The sequence below is a fragment of the Tiliqua scincoides genome, chromosome 2, assembly GCF_035046505.1.
Source record: "Tiliqua scincoides isolate rTilSci1 chromosome 2, rTilSci1.hap2, whole genome shotgun sequence".
Lineage (NCBI taxonomy): Eukaryota > Metazoa > Chordata > Lepidosauria > Squamata > Scincidae > Tiliqua > Tiliqua scincoides.
The window spans coordinates 35,047,385-35,069,380 of record NC_089822.1 but is presented as its reverse complement, the minus strand read 5'-3'; the positions used below and the strand labels follow the sequence as shown (position 1 = coordinate 35,069,380).

The following is a 21,996-nucleotide window of genomic DNA, read 5'->3' as shown; positions in this document are numbered from 1 at the left end:
TGCATTTCTAATACAAACATGTGTCTTCTTCCCCAAGCTCCAGGCTCAGGATGTTTAGAATGGAGTTGTGTTGTGTATGTACACAACAAGTTGTTTTGTATGCACACACCCACACATACACACTCATTTGATATGTGTCGTAAGCCTCAATATGGGCTTGTTAAGTAGCCAGACTTGACTTACACTAGAAGACATTAGTAGACAGATGAATAGGATGCTGAGGTGAATGAATGCATGCAATGATAGCACAAAATTCCTGTTTAAACAGAAGGGGTAGGAAGAAAAAGGCTCACAGAAGACGAATGGGTCAGACGTCATGAAGGAATCAGAGTAAGCTGCCAAGTGTCTGAACCCTTTAATTAAACAAGAACAGCAATGATGCACAACATTTGCATGGTGCTTCATAGAGGGTTTGCAAAACATTTTGCATATATTATATTGGCAATGCTGAGGAAGTTATTCCCATACAGCAGATGGGAAGGGAGGGCTGAAAACTCTAAGATGGAGTCCGGCCTAAGACCGCCTATTCGGTTCATGGCACATGTGTCAGAGTAGATACAATCGTTTGCAAAATAAACAAACAAACAAACAAACAAACAAACAAACAAATAAGGAAGGAAGGAAGGAAGGCATAAAACCATGGAAGGTACTGCAGACTGTGGGTCAGGGCACACTCTTAATTCCAGCTCTGACCTTGGGAGGAAGAGCAAGGCCAAACGACTCTATTCAAGCCATGAATACCACCAGCAGCAACAATAAGAGTTAACCACACAATCCTATGCAGGTTTGCTCAGAAGGAATTTCCACTGTTTTCAGATGGGGTTACACCCAGGAACATGACCTAAGATTGCACCAAAAAGATTTGCACCACCTTCCCTTGACCTGAAAGGCCTCTCTGCCAAGCAGCACGGAAACTTACCACCTGGCACTCCAGTGATGCATCCGCTGGCACTGGCACAGCAGCCTCACCGCCAGTACTGGAGTGCCTTATGGCACTTTTACAATGCCAATCACTGGTGGTGATGCTGAAGCGCCAGCACTGGGCAGCAAAGGATCAGGCTGTAAGTTATTAGGGCTGTAATCCAATGCACACATAGCTAAGAGTAAGCCACAATGGGATGTGCTGCCAAGTAAAAGTGTATAGGATTGATCTTCAAGAAAATCAATGCATTTATTTCAAAACATTTACAATAAAATACATTCATGGAACAGAGCACATATTTTTAAGCAATAATATCAATTTAACAGTGACATAAGCTGTCACCTTGTTAAAATGAAACATTTTAGATATAAAATGAAACCTGTAAATTATAGGCTCATAAAAAAATCCCATGATGGGAGCTTATACAAATGTTTTGACTATGAAAGGAATTAGGACCTCTTTCAAAATACAACAATGAGAGCTTTATTATATGCTTTAAAACCTCCATGACATGGATCATAGGTAAGAGTCCATTACAAAGCTGGTGAAAGCTCAGGAATTGCAATTTTGTTATCTGACACGCCTTGCCCACAAATTGATTTTTTTGTCCAAATTATTATTAAAAAAAAAAATGCTGAGCAAAACTAGCAGTATCTAACCATATTGACAGGGCACATATTTCTTGCTTTTTAAAAAAAAAAGTTGCTGAATGATAGACTATTTATTAAAATAACATTCATGGCTTGCAATATTCTAATAATTATTTGGACTTTGAAAGTACCACAATTTAACATCCCCCCCATTTTTTCAAATTTATAAAGTTTAGTTTCAATACCAATTCATTTCTACCTTTTGTTAAATTATGTACAATGGATTTTAGCAATGCACATTTATTTTGCAGAGTTGCATTAGTGGCAGTATTTTGCATTAGCAATGCAAATTTATTTTGAGCCAGAGTCTTTCCACATGCTCCAGAGCAGCTAGAAGAAGCTGCCAATGGAAGTAAGGTGGTGGGGGAGACAATGTGGGGGGGGGGAGGGTGGTGAAATGGGTGCCGGATTGCAGGATAGGGTTCAAGAAAGGCTGCAGGTTTGGCAGCCATCAAATCCTAACCCCCTTCCAAGACCTGATCACATGGTGCAGGAACTGTGCCACCAATGTCACTAGTGCAGGTTCAAGTAGACCCCCCCACATGCCACAGAAGATTACCCCCAGATAATGGAACAATTGTTACTTTACCTAGATGAGACATCAACAACTGCCTCTCCACAGGATTCAGGTGTAGCCATTTTGGCACTGCTACAGTGGTATGTGTGTGTGTGGAGGGGAGGGGAGAATAGGATTGGACTGTTGATTATGTTTAACCATTCAGATTTTACAGGTGGGTCCCTTATGATGAAAGATTATGTTGACATGGCTCAAAGGAGGCTGGAACACTCAACCATCTCTTAGTTTTATGCCCTATGTAGAACTAGGATAACAAATATAATAAAATACATTTCTGCCTGGTGGTGAAGATCATTCGGTATCTTATGGGTAGGAAAGATGAGCTGGTAATGCAGAGTTTTTTTATTATGTTTATATAGCAAAATCATGATTGAGTGCTTTCAGGAAAGCAAAAGCAGCATCATTAGTATGATAAGGTAATTTATCATTGATTAACTGGAAGGCTGTTTTATCTTTAGTTTGTAACATATAATTGAGATTTTTATCTTATTTGCTACCTGTAGTGACTAATAACAAATCAAAACTAAACAATTCAGATAATCAATACTAGCACAGGGGTCCAGAAAAGAGTTACTTGAAAGTAGAGACCACTGGCTTTAAAGTAAACTTAGGATTTCAGCTTGAAATTTCATAATACCAAAAGTTGAACTGGGCAACTGCTTGTATGAGACTTCTTTTCAAAAATTAAAATGTTAGAGTTTTCAGCTGTCTGAAGAAGTTTTACAAATTGTTGAGGAAAGAAGGAAAGCAAAAAGCAAGGGAGAAAGGAAAAGATATACCCATCTGAATGCAGACTTCCCGAGAATAGCAAGGAGAGATAAGAATGCCTTCTTAAATGAGCAATGCAAAAAAATAGAGAAAAACAATGAAAGGGGGAAGACTAGAGACCTCTTCAAGAAAATTGGAGATATCAAAGGAACATTCCATGCAAAGATGGGCAAGATAAAGGAAAAGAATGGTAGGAACTTAACGAAAGAAGACAAGATTAAGAGGAGGTGGCAAGAATACACAGAGGAACTCTACAAGAAAGATCTTACTGTCCTTGATAACCATGATGGTGTGATTGCTGAACTTGAGCCAGACATCCTGGAGTGTGAAGTGGGCCCTAGGAAGCATCACTAACAACAAAGCTAGCAGAGGTAACAGTATTCCAGTTGAGCTCCTTAAAAGTTTAAATGATGATGCTGTTAAAGTGCTGCACTCCATCTGCCAGCAAATTCGGAAAACTCAACTGTGGCCTCAGGATTGGAAAAGATTGGTTTATGTTCCAATCCCAAAGAAAGGCAATGCCAAAGAACGTTCACACCACCACACAATGGCGCTTTTTTCACATGCTAGCAAGGTTATGCTCAAAATCCTACAAGTTAGGCTTCAGCAGTATGTGAACCGAGAACTAACAGAAGTACAAGCTGGTTTTCGAAGAGGCAGAGGAACTAGAGAACAAATTGCCAACATTTGCTGGATTATGGAGAAAGCAAGGGAGTTTCAGAAAAAAATCGACTTCTGCTTCATTGACTACACTAAAGCCTTTGATTGTGTGGATCACAACAAATTGTGGCAAGTTCCTAAAGAGATGGGAGTACCAAACCACCTTATCTGTCTCCTGAAAAATCTGTATGTGGGTCAAAATCTGTATGCAGGTACAGTTAGAACCAGATATGGAACAACTGATTGGTTTAAAATAGGGAAAAGAGTACAGCAAGGCTGTATATTGTCACCCTGTTTATTTAACTTATATGCAGAGTACATCATGCAAAATGTTAGGCTGGATGAATCACAAACTGGAGTTAAGATTGCCTTGAGAAATATCAATAACCTCATATCCACCACCCATTTCACCACCCTCCCCCCACATTGTCTCCCCCACCACCTTACTTCCATCACTGCTGAGTTCCAAAAAGTTAAAGGGAAGTTGCACAGGGCTTTCATTAGACCTATGCAGTTGCAAAGCTTAGAGGGAACACTGGCCAGGTGCACCTTGTTATTGGAAAAGATGGTTCTGCCACAGTTATCCATGCTTTGCTAATGTCAAGACTCAGTTATGCTAATTGTTCATGGAAATGCCACCTGAAAAGTGTTCAGAGATATCAACTGGTCCAAAATGCTATTGATAGGCTATTAACTAGAACTTGCTGTAATGAGCATATTTTGGCAGGACTGAAAGATCTTCATAGGTTACCAGTTTGTTTCTGGGTACAATTTAAATTGCTGGCTTTCACTTTTAAAACCCTCAATAATCTGAAACCAAGGTCTCTTGCTTCTTCCATATGAACTCGCTGGTCCGCTGAGGTCCAACAACCTCCCATTTTTCCCACCTTGAGAAGTTAAGCAGATGGTTAACAGAAACAGAGTCTTCTGTCCTAAAAGAGCCTTACTGTCCCGATTTTGTTCATCTCTCCATAGGTTATATGTGCCTGGAGCTTTAATTCTCATCTTTTAGATGCCAGACCAAATCAATTCTGTTCAAGCAAGCCTTTAGCAGCAGTTCATGTTGATCAGTTCTTAACTTCTGAATCTTATATGTTTTAGATTGCTATGTTTCTAATTGTTCGTATTCTGTATTATTTAAAATTGATTTTGTAAGCTACATTCAGGGCCAAATAAGTAAATTAAAGTTTTAGGCCCAAATCCTAACCAACTTTCCAGCACCAGCATAGCTGTGCCAATAAGGCGTGTGCTGCATCCTGCAGTTGGGTGGCATTCACAGAGCCCTCTTCAAAGTAAGGCAATGTTTGTTCCGTTATCTCGAAGCTGCATTGCCCTTATGTCAGTGTTGGAAAATGGGTTAGGATTGCACTCTTAAAGAAACAACCCTTTCAACTTCAAAATCATGGGTTCAAATCCTGTTGAGCATTTAAGTGGCATCAGCTATTCTTCAGGCTATGCATTCCTAGTATGCTTTAGGGGCCCCAAGGCAGTCTAGTCATACTGGGGGGGAAAATAAACACATACCAAGCAGTCTCAAGATATGATATTAGCTTATGCACATGCGGATTCCACAGTGGTCTTTTAAGTATGTCTAGATTGGGTCAAAAGGTTGAGAACAAAGTCAATTCCTTTTTCCTTATACCGTCAATACAGCTTCAAGAATTGCATCAGCTCATTACTAGAGTAATGATCCTGCCGTATTTCATAGGCTAAAACCAAATGAATTTTTTTTTCATAATGATAAGACTTCTTTGCATACATAACCAGAAGAATTTATATGAAGTGGGTTGAAATATATGATCAAAAATAATTGGCGCTGACTTCCATTTGTGAAAGGCCCACTGGAAAACAATAATTTCTCACTGCTTTGGGAAGGTGACGGATGCATAGTATAAGTTCTAAGTACAACTGCTCTTTCCTTGAATAGGAACTGTGAGCTGGTGAATGAGAGAAGATGAAACAAATGCAGCACCTCTAGAAGGAATTAAATTGTTTCACTCAGATATGCCAGGAAATGAAGCAGTATTCAGAGGATCAAGAAAAGTAGCAAGGGCTCTTTTCCATCTAAATCAGTGGTAGTCAGACTTTTCCAGCCAGTGGCTCCCTAGACCCCCGTGGCTGTTGGTCATGACTCCCCATCATGTTCCTGAGGGCTGGAAGTGACATCATTAAACAGGAAGTGGCCAGAAATATAACTATATTAAATATAATATTATAATATTATATTATTATAATATAATATTAAATATTAAATATATATTAACTATATTATTAATTATATTAATTAAATGCAGATCTTAAAAATATTAATACACAGCAATATACATGCTTTATAAATGATCAGCTGCTGATCACTATTGGAGACTGGATGCTGGAGTAGGTAGATTTTGTCTGGTCCAGGAGGACTCATTTTTTTAAACTTGGTAAGCATACAATTGAATTGTTTTATCAAATGAACTTTGTGAACAACCAGTCTGACCAACATTACACACACACACCCCTGTGGACCCCAATCCAACTAGTCATTTCTCCCATTCTCCTTGTATAGGACTGAACCCTTTATTAATTTAATGAAATTAAATTTTTCCAGCAGCTGGTGGGGAAAACAAAAATAGACCATGAAAATATATCAGAGCTGATAAGGGTTTGGTTAGGAAGCTGATTTGTCTCCTATACGAGGAGATGCACAGCTCAAGCCTATGCACGTCTACTCAGAAGTAAGTCCCATTAGAGTCAATGGGGCTTACTCCCAGGAAAGTGCGGATAGGATTGTGCTGGCAATCACTTCATCAATGGCTGATAAGTATTCCCTTCAAATAGCAAGATTCATCACTTTAAAAATACAGCCTGTCCTCTTCAGTCAAACAACAAGATTAATAAATCACTTTAAAAACAGTACCCTTTTTCTGCTCCTGGCCAAGTAAAGTGTGTGCTTCTCTTACTGATTGGACAAGTTTCTGGAGGAAAAATCCATTATGGGTTACAAGCCATGATGTGCATGTACAACCTCCTGATTTTAGAAATGGGCTATGTCAGAATGCCAGATGCAAGGGAGGGCACCAGGATGAGGTCTCTTGTTATCTGGTGTGCTCCCTGGGGCATTTGGTGGGCTGCTGTGAGATACAGGAAGCTGAACTAGATAGGCCTATGGCCTGATCCAGTGGGGCTGTTCTTAAGTTCTTATGTTCTCTCTCTCCCCCCCCCCCCTTTGCCAACTGCATGGAAACAACTTTAAGGGAAGGGGGAGGAAAGTGGGAAGGTTTGGAGATCGAAAGGGGGGAGTGGAAGAGGGAGGAGGTTGAAAAGAGAGATTTCACTTTGATGAGAAGCAATCCCAGGCTGGGAACTAGGAACCAACCAGAAAAGGATCAGCGAAGGTTAAGGACTGCAAGCTGAGCATGCTCGGAAGAGAGCAGAGCGGCAGCAGCCACTCTCGCAGCTGAACAACTCCTGTTTCTTCTGCTTTAAAAAAAAACACAGAAGACGGGCTTGTATTCTGCCCAGGGGTGTGACTGTATCGCTGCGAGAGGATATCCTACGCCTCCCTTTGAGTTCCTGGCACCACCCTAAGGAGCCGCGCCTCACAGTTTGAATAACACTGATCTAAATGAATGTAAAACAAGGTAGCAATGCCTTTATATGTCAAACTGTGCTTTACATGTCAAGCTCATGTCATGTCACGTGCTTTATATGTCAAGCTTTATATCTCAAGCTCATGATTTGCATGTATCCATGTGCACAAAATTCCATATTTGGATTTAACAGCTACCCATTTACTAAAGTAAGAAATTGTTCCTTCATGCACATTTCTGTTGCATTTGCTAATCTGCCAGCAGTCATTCTCACGACACTTTTATCTTCTGCCTTTGCCCCACAAAGGAGGTCTCGCTAGTTTCTGTAGCATAGGTAATTCTGTGTGCTCTCTCTATGCCTAATAAAGGTTTGTTGAGTTGAGTTGAATTCTGTGTTCTTTCAGTCATCATATTTGAAATAATAAATCTTTTTCTAGTCTGAGAAAAAGTCCAACTGGGGTATCTGACCAGAAGGTCAAAGATCAACTTAGAAGGTCATGCCTTGATGCTACTAAGGATTCCCATTCAAGGAGCTAATCTTTGCTTTGCTGTTAGTTTACATGGCTGCATATTTAGTCTCATTTCAAGTCTCTTATTCCAATCTCACCAAGAAAGAAAACAACCGCAACCCAGTGATTTACTCTTCCAGTGGTTCTTTACTACCAGAACACCTGTTCTTTTCTCCAAACCTGTTTTTACTCATAACAGAGCTCTGTTGATTTTGTTACTCAAGGATACCAAAAGACAATAAAATAAACATCACTTTAACAGGAACCATGCTCTGATTCTCTTACAGGATATAAATTGACAACTTAAACACAAAAGCAATTAGCCTTCATATTTTCTTTCAGAAGTGATTTTTTAAAGATTTCAGATTCACATAGAAAAGCATAGCTTAAAAAAAAAAAGGAACATAAAAGATTATTAGGATATTTTGCCAGAAATTAATTTTAAAAAAACCAGAAACATAAACAAGATAATATGAAGTAAATTTAAGAAGAAAAATAACCATATGGAGCTCAATGTTGTAATAGTCTAGAATAGGGGTGTCAAACTCGTTTCAAACCAAGGGCCAAATAGCATTTATGATGCCTGCTGAGGGCCAGAAGTGATGTCATTAGGCAGGAAATGATGTCATTAAACAGGCCATAACCAAAAATAAGCACTTTTTCTCACTTAGGACCTCATTAGCTGCAAATGAAAAAATATGTAAATCTTGATCATATTTCAAGATATGGGAGAGCCCAATTTTCATGTGGGCTGCCCTTTCAGAAGTAACACCTCAGCACTGTTTAGTAGATGAGAGCCTGAGGGCCAGATAAAAAGCTTCTGCAGGCCGCATCCAGCCCCCGGGACCTTATGTTTGACACCCCTGGTCTAGAAACTACTTGCTGAAATACACTTTTGATATGGACCACCATTAAAAGACTGTGGCTGAAATTCTATACACACTTACTTGGAAGTTAAGCTCATTGAGTTCAATGGACTTAATTCCAAGTAGACATGCATAACAGTTCAATAACAGTAACAGTTCAATCTATATATGTGTACTCAGAAGTAGGTCTCAACAGGATTGCAACCTAAGCAGGGATGTGCAGTGTGGGGGTGGCAGGTGAGGCAGGACCTGAGGCACCCCACCAGAGTTCTTTGAAAAGTGCCACCGCTGCAGCTGTGAGCACGCAAATACTCACAATTCCATGCTCCAGCTGCTGTTCAGAGTGGATGGGTTGTGCTTGCCTTATCACAGCCACGGTGATGGCACTTTTCAAAGAACACTGGTGGGGCGGTCCTGCCTCACCTGCTGTCCCTTGCACTGCACATCTCTGAAACTAACTCTCTGATATCTGTATTAATGACTTTAATAGCCAATATTCTTTGGCTCCCCACTTCATAATGCTTAGTAGCACTTAATTTGTATTGTCACAATGTTCTTATCTGTCACTGCTCCACATCAATGGCTGTTGTCTCTTATGCAGAATGTTGCAACAGAAGGCAAGTTCTACCACATGTTATGGAGAAGGGATCAGACACACAACTGCTCCTGTTCACAGCAGCTGCCTGTCAAATAGAATGACTGCTTTGGTCACAAGGGGAATGCAATAATCAGGATGTTCTATTTGGTGGTAAGGTATCAAGTTAACATAATCAAACAATTATTTATTATTATTAACAGTATTTATATACCGCTTTTCAACAAAAAGTTCACAAAGCAGTTTACAGAGAAAATCCAATAACTGATGGCTCCCTGTTCCAAAAGGGCTAACAATCTAAAAAGATGCAAAAGAACACCAGCAGACAGCCACTAGAAAAGACACTGCTGGGGTGAGGAGGGCCAGTTACTCTTCCCCTGCTAAAAAGAGAAACACCCACTTGAAAAAGTGCCTCTTACCCATTTGGCAGGGGTTACCAATGTCGGAATACTGTAATAAGTAAGCTTCAATTGAACCCAGCAGTGCTGCATTCATTCTTCTGTTTAATAGATTGTTCCAGATGAAACAACCCATCAAATACATAGTGTTTTGCTGGAGTGAGAGCCTTGCTTTGTAAAGCACAACTGCTGACACACACTAAGATTTTAGAATTCAAAATGATGAAAACAACAAACCCAAGTCTTCCTGGCTGCTAAAACCTGTGAATGAGTGCCAGATATGAGCCAAGTAATGAATACATTGCTTTTATTAGCAATCTGTCCCAAAGAGCAACACTTAGATGTCATGACAAAGAATGGCAAGCCCACTCTCCCCCAAAGGATAGGCTGCTCTGTATAGATGAGAGAGCTAAGGATAACTTTGCCAGCAGACAGCTGTAAGAGTCTAGTCTGAGTAGCAATGTAAGTAAACAAAATAAAACTGCTTCCGACTGCTGCTGTGCTTTGCCAAAGAAAGCACAGTCAGGTAAGAGCTATAAACAGCTGAGAGGCCTGTAAACATTAGGCTCTAATTTGTTCTGAACACATGAAAAAGTTAAATGATTTACAAAGATTCTTCCGATTCAAGCTACGCTCCCATGTTGTGTCTGTTTCAGATCTACCTAAAACCAACTGTCAGAGCATGGACATTGCCTCAGCATTATTTACAGGGTTGTAGCAAAAAAAATGCAAGAGCAATTTCCTATATACAGCACTAGGAAGCTTTGTTTTTCCCCTGAAAAGGGCAATTCCATTCTCCATAAGCTTTTGGATTGCCCGAGAGACTCTACAGTGTCAACGCATGGACCCTTAGTGGGAAATAAAACCTGTGTGCTCTGCTATAGATAATTCTCTTCTTTAGGATTTGGTTAAGGTTGGATCTTGTTTCCCTTATTGGTCTGGTTCAAAAAACAATATATAAGCTCAACTACAGTTCAGATAGCACATGTTGTTTCTTATTCTGCTTTTATAAACATATTGCTTGCCAAGCATTTATAACAAAACAAGAAGATACCCTGAAATAAGGAACTTAATAGTTTAGCATGACTATATGAAGCTGACATAATAAATAGGTAATTTCATGTCTTCTCTTATATCATTGGACTATCTAGATTTTTCCTAGTTTTGCAACACCCTTTTATATAGAGGTGCCCAGTATTTATGTCCCTCTCCTCAGCAAAACTTTCTGACTAGGATTAGAGAACATAAAACAATAGAATTGCAAAATATGGAGCTCACAGTTGCATAAAAGAATGTTTCACTTACTCTGCTCTGCATGGTCCCCAATAGGTCTACTTGAATCTGTGCCAGCCGTTTAGCTGGTGCATGTTCGAGTAGAGGCAAGGGGGCATGGCAGGAACAAAACAGGGATTAGGATATCAGCAAAACTCTCCCCTCAGAGACCCACCTGCACCTGGTCTGACATGTCCCCCAATTTACTCACCCTCACTGATAGCTTACCTGTACCGGCAGGTGTGTTAGGGTCTGGTGCTCTTCTTCCTCTCTGCCACTTATTGCGGCAAAGTGTGGGAAACAGCCAACAGTGTCATGCTCTGTGGGACACCATCAGCCATTTTACTGCAGAGGAGAAGTTTTCTGCTGCCTTAAATAGCTCTGTATGCCAGCCCAATCCTAGTTAGGATGGGGTCATTAATAAGGAGTTTCCTGTTCCTTATTGGTGGGATAGGGAAAATGGATGCTGTACCAACCTAACTGCTATTTCAGAGTAAATATCCACTAGTACTCTTTCTCAATCTGGAAGTGGAATATGTACTCACCTCTCATGTGAGTTCCACTTCCAGATTGAGAAAGAGTACTAGTTTCCTTCCTATTGTCAGATGGGACTAAACTAGAAACCTAATACAACACTAGCCAAATACACCGGATCAGTGCTTACAAACTTGAAACAGAAATTACTTGCTAACACTCCAATTTTAAAGGAAGTGATGATAAGCAAGAACCTGTTCTCAAGCTTAAGAGGGAATTCCTGCTTTTACTTGTTGATACCTAGATCATCACCAATCTTTAGAAATAATTTCTATCGGTCTTAATAGAATTGGCTTCTGCAGAATATGTTGATGATAAAGGAATTAAGGGCTATATACGTAGAACACTTGGAAAAGCCACATATTTATATCTTGCTATCACTTTCTGCACCATACTCATTGCTATTTGTGTAATAAAGATAAAAGTCTAATATGAAATAACACCATCCCAAATATTATCCTAATTGATGAATCTATTTCTAACATGAAATAAAAAGGACCTTTTAAAGGTATTATCATACTTTTGTTTCTATATTTTCTGTTATTATGAAGGCCAATACAGACCTCAATGTGTTTGTCATTTTGCTATGCCAGTTCATTCTGAACCCCAGACCTAATTTATGAAATAAGCCCAAAAGCCAGCTACTAATAGAAGCCTATGTTGACAGGTTCAATTTAAGGGTGGTGGTGGTGGAAGCATCAATATGGTAACGTTCCAGAAGACTGAGCTTTCTTTCCAATGCCTGCTATATAGTAATATCTGTCTGCAGAAAGGTTTTGGAATTAACAGCTTTGCTCTCCCTACAGTTCTGTCCATCATGTAGCAGTACAGATAATAAATAGGCTAGTTCGCATTTGCCATGAGAAATAGATTTGCAGCAGTTCACAGATAACAATATGGAAACCTGAAATTTACTGTTTATTTGCAGAAGAGCAAATATTCTTAACAATCTGCTACTCTGAAGCCCAGTGACACTTTAGCTTAATCATAAAAAGGGATAAAAAACATTTTTCATTTTGCTGCTGGTCTGCCTATTCTTATAAACCTCTTGCGCTAAGTTTTACAAATCTTTAACACCCTATTGAAAGTGTGCCTGTCATGCTGTGCAGATGTAGGGGGGGAAAAGTGTCCTGTGGAGAGCTTTTCATCACAAAGATGAAAGAGAGTTTCTCAGCCTTTCAGATTGAGACTCACTTGGAAGTCTATATGAAGACAGATGCTTTCTTTTTAACAGCAATTATTACTGCACTCTGGCACAGTATTAAATCCTTCTCTGATCATTTTCATCATTTACGAATTGCATTAATTAAAGATACCCCCTGTCTTTTACAACACTGAATTTTATTTACTTTGGTGCCTTCCAGACTAGTGTAGATACAGTTTCCGCAAGAGGCGTAGGGAGTTTTATAATGTAACTGAAATTAGATTTCTCTTTCTTTTCTTTTTAAAGTAAGTCACCAGAAAAATGAGAAGCCATCAGCCAGCCCCTGAATCCCACCATAGCTCTTTTTACCCCCTTCCATCTGGAGGGAAGAGCCTGGCACCCTAGACTATGGGCTCAATCCTAACCAACTTTCCAGCACTGACATAGCTGTGCCAATGTGACGTGTACTGCAACCTGCAGTGGAAAGGCAGTCAAGTGGGACTCCTCAAGGTAAGGGCATGTTTGATACCTTACCTTGGCGCTGCATTGCGGCTATGCCACTGCTAGAAGGTTGGTTAGGATTATGTCCTATGTGGTATCAACTGCCAGGACTGTGGGATGACTCTGCATATTGTTGGAAGGTTTGCTTCTGTTGCTTAGAATGTTACCATCAGCAATCTTTCCTGCCACTTCCTTTTACAGGAAGATCCTGAACTTGGAATATTGAGTCAACAGTCGGAGATGAGAAGATGCTACAAAAAACATCTTCACGTATCCAGAATATACTGCACCTTTTAGTTGTAATTTAAAAAAAAAACAGGGTATAACTGGTATGCATGATTATTAGCTAGATACTTATTTGCAAATAAAATCAAGTTAGTAAAAGCCATTGTTTGAAGTGAACACAGTTATAATAATAATGTTGCCTGAAAATAAGGTATTTCAAAAGTACTGTCTACTAAAGACATTTTTCATCTCCAAACTGCAATGAGTATCTTAAATGTAAAAAAATTGGAAGTGAATCAGTTGATTCTCTGGTTTTCTCCAACTCCACGTTGGAGTTGAAAACATGGTTTTCTCCAACTCCATGTTTTAAGGTAAACAGCAGCATCTTGTATTCTGTCAGAGATATTTTATTTGATGCCTTCATTTTTTAAATATTGTTTTATATCAAATTAGTTTTTAGATCATTTTATATCAGATAGGCAGTTCTGGTTAGACTGTGATATTCCTGTGAATGTGATATTCCTATCATGTTTGTGATGTCTAATAAAAACCTACCTGGCACGATTGTTGAGGATTCTGCTACATTTTCACTTTCCTCATCAGTGCTTGCTTCATAATCTTCTATTTCAACTTTACTTTCAGATGAAGCCACAGTGTCCCTAGAACAACACAGGCATTTTCTCCATAAGGATCATAATGCTTTCTTAATTCTCTACCAACAGATAAGATGGAAATAAACAGGAGCTCAAGTGTGAATTGCTGGAAACCTTGGCTTGCATCCAGAGGACAGTGAATGGAATGAGAAAATGACTTAGTGCTGCTCTGTGAACTCTTGCGCAAAAGCAAACAGACTTCTTGCAGGGAAGAGCCACAAGGTATCAAGCGTTGTGTTACTACAAAAGAAACATGGTGTATACGGAAGATAGAAGTCGAAGCAGGACCACTCAAAGGGTCAAAAAAACGTTTGCAGAAACTGAGGAACTCCTCTGGATTTGGGGTCACGTTTATCATACGATACTCTTCCACTATGTCAGAAACAGTCCTTCTGTGAGTGGACTAGAACTTCCATGAACGGAAGGCCATATCTGGATTTAAGCGACTGTCACTGAATGAATGTTTCACATAAATTTGATCAAATTCCTTTAAGTCACTAATCTTCAAACCTTTCAGAATCAGAACCTACATTTAGGGCCAACCTGTAACACAAGGCTCACTTTTTAGTTTGTTACCATGTGTCCATTTTTCTTCTCTTCCTCTTGTCTCTTTCCTTTTGCCTCCTTTTTTACTTCCCCCTCTCTTTTTCCTATTTTCTCCCACCCCTCTGCCTTTTCTCCCTCTCTTTCTCTCCGCTTCTCTTAAAAAAGAATCCTAAAATGGTGGTATGTTACTAACATGACCCACTTTAGGTATATGCATGACTCATTTAAAGTGAGTCCTTAGGTGGCCCTGGCCCACTGTTGTTATTTTATTGCTATTATGAATGAAGGGCCATTTCACACATAATAGCTGAAACAGTTAGTCCAGCAGTTCCCCAAACTATCAGGGAGAGTTTTTTCAGGGCTTACTTAGACTTACCTGGGGGAACCCTTCTATGGTTCTCTGGAGGGTCCAGGGAGCCTTCAACCCCCTCTGAAGTCCTCCCCACATCTCCATATTCCTGCAAACAGTAAAAACGTCACTTCTGGTTTCATGACAAAAACCAAAAGTGGCCTTTTTATGCTATTTACAGGACTTTAGAGGCATGGGGAGCATTGCAGAGGGCATGGCAGGCTGTCCAGACCCTCCAGAGAGCCATAGCAACCCTAGGTAAGTTTTAAAAAGTTATTTTGTTCCTTGCAGCAACAAAATCGTGACGATCACGTTGCCATTGTCACTGTAGCCCCGCCCCTTACGGGGGTAGTGACAGAGATTCCCTGGCTAGGGTACCATTGCTCCCCAGTTTGGGAACCTCTGAGCTAGTCATTCAAAATTAAGCACGCAAAATGTGAGGCTGCTACATGTCGTTTTTCCTATTATGCGTATACTTCTAAGTGCAGAAGTTCCCAAACTGAAGCATCGCAATTCAACAGCCAGGGAAGACCAGCATCTGCCCCCTTAAGGGGTGTAGAATGCAGCTACATTTATTTCTATTTGCCAGGTAGCTCAAATGCATTAATAAACAGTCCTGCACCTTATCTGTGAGGTTTTCTCTATGGTTTCTTCAGCTTCTTTTAAACTGTTCTGTAAACTTCTTATCTTTGCTTTCTTTTCATTAAGGACCAAGATAAACCGCTGATAAAGGTCAGCCTCGAGCTCTTCTTTAGCTTCTACACATTTTTGTAACCTGAAAAATAAACACATTTCACTTTCATAATAAAGAATAAGTGAGGCCTCTAAAGACATAGTGATGGTCCTGCAGCTCAAATTGAAAGCGCACAGTGTGGTAAAAATTGCACAATTAGGTGTGGATGTAAATACCGAAAAGGGATGGTACCTGTGCATAAACAATACCTGTATCCACAAAGGATAAATTCTAGCATGTTAATTTGTTATTTGGGAATACATGTATTATTTATGCATAAGTATTCTCTCCTTTTGAAAATGCTATTATATTTATAATCTGCAAGAATATCTGTGACTGAGATCTTTTGAAAGATTTACAAAAAAGACAAGCATCTTTTTTATCACAAATATTCACTTCCAGCAAAGAAACAAATCTTTAAGGCAGTATGTAACATTAAACACAAAGGAAAAAAACACTGCCTCAGAGTTTCTTCGTTTTGCTGCTAAAAGTTATAAAGAACTTTTATCTTTACATCTGGATCTAGCTTGAGACATGCTTAGCTTACAACTAGCTCAGCCCATTGCCTCTTGGTTAAAAAGTCAGTTAAAAGCCAGGGCTATTGTGGGTTCAAATGCTTGTTTAATGGCTCAGTCCTATGAGGGCCTTGTGCTGCCAGAATACTAGGTCCTTTATGGCTATCACAAAACATTAGCATAGCCAGACTGCCACCATCACAAGCGGTGAGCAGCTGTGCGCCAGTAGTCTGTAAAAGAGCTCTGGCGCTGGTAGTGTAGGGGGCAGGTGGAAGGCAGGAGGTGGGTAGAATGGGTTAGAGAGGGGGAGGAACAGGGAGGTATCAGCCAGCTTTGATGGCTTGTGAAAATACAGCATTCTGAAACTGTATAGTCAGTATTCTTTGGTAGCTCCAGAAAATGAAATATAGAAGAGATAGTTCAATACCTTAAATCACCCAAATTACATTGGTCTAACACTGATCTCTGTATACCAGTGGTTCTCACACACCAGGTTCTCACACCAGGTTCTCACACACCAGGAAACACTTTTTCGAATGAGAATCTGTCAGGACCCACCAGAAGTGACATCATGACCAGAAGTGATATCATCAAGCAGGAAAATTTTTGACAATCCTAGGCTGCAATCCTACCCAAGATTAAGTCCCATTTACTATCATTATTAAAAGAATATACATATTGCTTGTTAAAAATACAGGTCTGTAACATTTTCCTAAACGCAGTGACATACCATGGTAGCATTAAATCTAATATATTAAAAATTGGCTCACAACCCACCTAGTGGGTCCCGACTCACAGTTTGAGAAACACTGCGGTATACACATCAGAACTGAGACAAAATTGACCATGTACCACAAAGTGCATGTCTTTTGGTAGACTACCAGAAAATTACATAACAACTGACTTTCTAATCTAAAGAACTCTAATGTGGCTGCACTGCACATTATTGGGATTTTAGCTGTTAAGTCCAGAACAAGCTGTGGCTGTGGCAAAGGGGTCCAACCTGTTCCACGTGTTGTTCCACATGCATTTCCCCCCTCAATTAATGTAGTCTTGTGTTCCTTGTGCAGCAGTCTGTCCAGATAACATGAATGTGGAACCTTGTTACAGTCATAGATTAATATCACTGGATAGAGGCAATATTTATAAATGTAAGGTTTAAATAGTTATTTATGCACATTAAAAATTAAACCCCAGTGCATCAAACTTATGCTTTAAAATGTATTTGGATCTATAGAACATTAACTCATTTTAAAAGTGCTGCAAGTATGGGTTTTACAGCTTTACATATTAAAAGTTCATTAAGAGAAAATCTTATGAACTATTAACTTAGTCTGCCCTGATATGTTTTATAGATAGGTTCAACAGCAGATAAATAATTCATATAATTTAAATGCAAATGTCTGAGCATCATTACCATATAGATCAGCCCAATAACTCTTAAAAGAAGGATCATATGTACTAATCAACTACCAGGAGAATTTCCATGTATAAATCGTATTTTAACTTAAAAGAACAAAACATTTGGTAACAAAAATGCAAAAACCAACTCTATAATAAATATCTTTACATAGTTCATTAAGAAAGCAAATTGAAACATACGTTTCAGAATACTAGGGTAAGCTGATAGCTGGAGCTTTTTCTACTATGTCAAAACTTAAAATGCTGCTGATATGCAAATCGTAGGACACTATCAACTGGAAAATATACTTCTATCAGTGTCTTCAGAAAGGGAAATAATCCTTACTAGTACTTGAAATGTACTTAGATGATTTAGAATTTAGATGATATACCAACATCAGGTGGATATAATTTTGCTATTATAATGGTTAAAAGCAACTGATTTAAATTTACATCAGCAGCTGCCTAGTGTAACACTGGGGCACATAAGGATTTTGGAAGTCCCAAAAATCAGAAGGCTCCTTCCTACCTGAAATAAGAAATTACTATGCCTTAGTAAATAACAAAAGTGGGTTAAATTTAATAGATGGAGGGTTTTTTCATCTTGAAATTCAATACCACATTTGTTACTTTCATTCTCTTATTGCATGTCCTAATTTTATTTGTACGTCTCGCCCTTTTGTTCTAGAAGTGGTATGGCTGACTGTTGATGGACTGCTACTCCAGTATCTGGCAATCATTTGAAAGTAATTTATTCAACTGCCACAATACCCACCCTGCATTTTTATGCGCAATTTACAGTTCAAGTGATCTGTCATTACTAATTGACAGCTCTTTTTATTTTTTTAAAAAGTCATTTATCTTAACTAAAGCACATATGGAATAAAAATTTAGCATTCATCTACACAAAGGGGACATTTTCTGTTTACTGGTTACTTCTGTTTTACTGTATAAACAAAAAAATCAATGGGGTGGTATGATTTGTATGCTACATGCATTCCACTGAACTGTGAAACACACCTGTCAAACTTATTTGTGAATTTCCTCCTAAGATATTAATAACATTTTCTTGTATCCAAGATAATACTCATCAATTTTCAAAGTTAATAGTACTTCCTGATAATATTAATGCTTCCTATATCATAGTAAGAAGTATGAATTAATGTGCATATTTCAGTACATATATGAATGGGATATATAATAATTATATAAATATATAATAATTAGAGGCGTTTGTTTCCAGTCACTAAGATAGGATTATAGCCAGGCAGCCCAATCCTATGCTTCCCAGTACCCACTGGAGTAGTGGCGTAGTAGTGGAGTAGTGGTAGCTTTGGCAGCTACCGAGTTTTGTTCCCTTCCCCCAAGGAAAACCCCATCAATGGGTCTCCTCGCATCTGTGCCAGTTATTTTGCTGCTGCAAACATGAGAGTCTCTATGTCGGGCCTTCTGGCCCAACGCAGAATTCAGGATCTGGTGGAACAGGGCTCCACCATTCCCATTCCCTCCCACCCCAGTTCCTCCCCAGCCCCACCCTTGTTCCGCCCTCCCCTGCCCCAAGGCCACATGGCTGCCCAGCAGCTACACTTACCCCTAGGGGCAGTGCTTTATGGCACGTTTACAGCACCTAGCGGTGGCACTGGGAGACGATAGATTTGGGCCCTAAGTCTTACTGAACACAAATGGGCTTACTTCTGAGTAAGGTAAATAACACTGTTTTCAAACACCTCTAATAATAATGAATCAACTCTTATTATATTTTCTGGGTGAGCATACAGCGGAACGTAATACAGATAGGAAAGACCAAACAAAGAATATCCTACAAATGTTATTTTTCCACTTACTGCCCCTGCATATCTTCCAGATCACTTAGAAGTCTGTCATTCTCCTTTTGCAGATGCCCATTTTTATCATGTAGTTCCACTATGCAGTCTAGGCAATAGCTAATCAGCTCTCTAATGGCTTCAGATGGTCTTGAGACTTTTTGGAGGTTCAGGGATCCAAGCTTAAACTACGGAAGAAGAAGAAAAAAGTTACTTGCCTAGGAAATATTCAATTTTCAATCAGAGATTATTTCTCTTTATGAAAGACAACCAGGAGGAGATTTCCATAGGAAGTGACATACAGTGAAAACATCTGCTTGTAACTCTTGTTCTACAAGGTCTCTCTCTCTCTCTCTCTCTGGGAACGGGGCTCCAGATACTGGAGGAAGTATTAGTTTCAATTGCAAATGGAGTTCCACCACAACAAGAAACATATGATGCCTTCTCAAATATAAGAAAGTTATCAGAAAACTTCACTGATAAACGTTCAGTGTGTGTGTACAGGATAAGCATATACCTCTCAAGTCATCTAACTTTGTCAGTTGCAAACACATTTTCAGGCTTTCCGCAATCTTAACTCTTTAGTTCTCATATTTATATATGCTGCTCTTCTTCCAAGGAGCTCAGGGTGATACGTATAGCTCTGCCTCCTCTGTTTACCCTCACAACAGCCCTGTGAGTAGATAAGGATGACAGATAGTGACTGGCCCAATGTCGCAGTTTCATAGCTGAGCAGGGATTTGCACCCTCTCCAGTGTTTCTCAAACTGTGGGTCGGGACCCACTAGGGGGGTTGCAAGCCAATTTCAGGTGGGTCCCCATTCATTTCACTATTTTATCTTTAATATATTAGACTTGATGCTACCATGGTATGTGACTTCATTTGGGGAAATGATACAGACCTGTACTTTTAACAAGCTACTATGTGTATTCTTTTAACAATGATAGTCAATGGGACTTACTCCTGGGTAAGTGTGGGTAGGATTGTAGCCTAGGATTGTTAAAAATGTTCCCGTTTGATGATGTCACTTCTGGTCATGACATCACTTCCAGTGGGTCCTGACAAATTCTAATTCTAAAAAGTGGGTCCCGGTGCTAAATGTGTGAGAACCACTGCTCTAACCACTAAACCATGCTGGCTAATATAATGCACATGGGAAGTAAGGTGTGTAGGTTATGCACAAATTTTCTTTGTTGAATAAATGCTGAAAAAGATTATCCAGTTTAAGCCAAAGCATGTTACACTTCACCTCATTTATACTGCAACATGTTTCTCAATCTAACTTTTTATACTCGACAAAAATGGCCGTCTCTAAAAGCCAATTCACTTTCCTTTTTAAAGAAGAGATAGTACACTTTCAAGACACTTCAGCAGCTAAATAAATGTTCCAATGACAATACGGGTGTGCATCACTTAAAGACGGGGATACGTTCTCTGATCCCCGTTGTTATGTGATTAGGTTGTTGAGCGAACATTCAGCCTAATCTAGTGCCTTTGTTGTGTAAAAAGGCACTCTCTGTCACACACTCACTGGCTGCCCAGCTACTGGCGACTGACTGCTTCTTCTCTTCATTAAGATCCTCTTTGTTGTGCAAACAGACACTGCTGCAAGCTATGGGAGATCTGATTGCCTCATTAAGAGACTCTTTGTTGTGCTTTGTCCACCAACATATATGCCATCCTGTTGTTAGGCAGGTGTTAATAAAGAAGGTGTTAAGCAATGCACACCTGGATATGCAATTCGCATAAAGACAAAAAATTTAGGGCTCAATCCTAAAACACATCAGCACCAGCACTGGGTGTTGCAAACATGCAGTAAGGCACATCTGTGATCTCCTGAGAGGAGTGAGCGTCAGCCCAGTGCCAGTTTGGCACCGAGCTCAGTATTGGACAGACGCCATCTGATCACAGTAGGAGTTCTGAGTGGTGGTGAGGGCCTTAGGGGCAGGGGGAGGCATTCTGGGGTGGAGGGAGGGTGGGGGGAGGAACCAGGTCAGAAGGGGGCGGGACCAGCAAAGCTCTGCTCCACTGGGTCTTATGCTCTGTGTCATACTGAAAAGTCCAACACGGAGTTACTCCATTTTGCACTGGCAAAATAGCTGGCGCAGACTAGAGGAGACCCAATGTGGTCCCTGTGCCCTTACTTGGGGAAGGCGACAAAAGTTCCCTTTACCTGAGGAGGCCTCCAGAAGCCCCAGCAATACCGCTGGATGCAGTGGTAGCCATTTTGGTGCAGCTACCAGCCAGTAGAGCTGCTGGGGATAGGACTGGATGCATGTCTACTCAGAAGTAATGCCTATTATAGTCAATGGGGCTTACTTCCAAGTAAGTGTGGATAGGATTGAAACCTGAGTCCCTTCAGGTTTGTACTTAGGGCTTAGCATGGGCGCTATCTCTGTTATCTATTATGTATCAGGCCAAGTCTGCCCATTCTCTCATGCTTCCAATTGCATTTAAGAAATATTTAATGAATTTTAGTTGCTCTCTGCATCTGCTGGTTCTGCTTTTTCATTCTTATAGCATTATGAATTTTAGTTGCTTGCACAACAAAATACTAGATGTTACAACAAAATACATGTTATTGCTTGTATTGATTGCTGAAAGCTTCCTTCTTGAATAGAAAAGCAGGCATAAATCATATAAATACCTAAATATTTATACCGTATCTAAGAGCACAGGGAATTCCTCCTATTTTATTCTCACCACCTTGTAATGCATTACACTTAGAATGAAGATAACCTACGAAGCTCCATGGCTAAACAATGATTGTGACTGTACCAAGT

At 39.7% G+C, this 21,996-nt stretch overlaps 1 protein-coding gene across 2 annotated transcripts in view; it reads right to left on the bottom strand.

Moving 5' to 3' along the window:
- The window catches only part of XRCC4 (X-ray repair cross complementing 4), a 139,572-nt gene that overhangs the window by 57,001 nt on the left and 60,575 nt on the right, over positions 1–21,996 (bottom strand). For both annotated transcript variants that reach the window (XM_066616440.1, XM_066616441.1), the window contains 3 exons: positions 19,235–19,401; positions 15,364–15,516; positions 13,749–13,852 (listed from right to left, as the gene is read on the bottom strand). In XM_066616440.1, the coding sequence (XP_066472537.1) occupies positions 13,749–13,852; positions 15,364–15,516; positions 19,235–19,401 (424 nt within the window). The remainder of the gene's footprint in view (positions 1–13,748; positions 13,853–15,363; positions 15,517–19,234; positions 19,402–21,996) is intronic.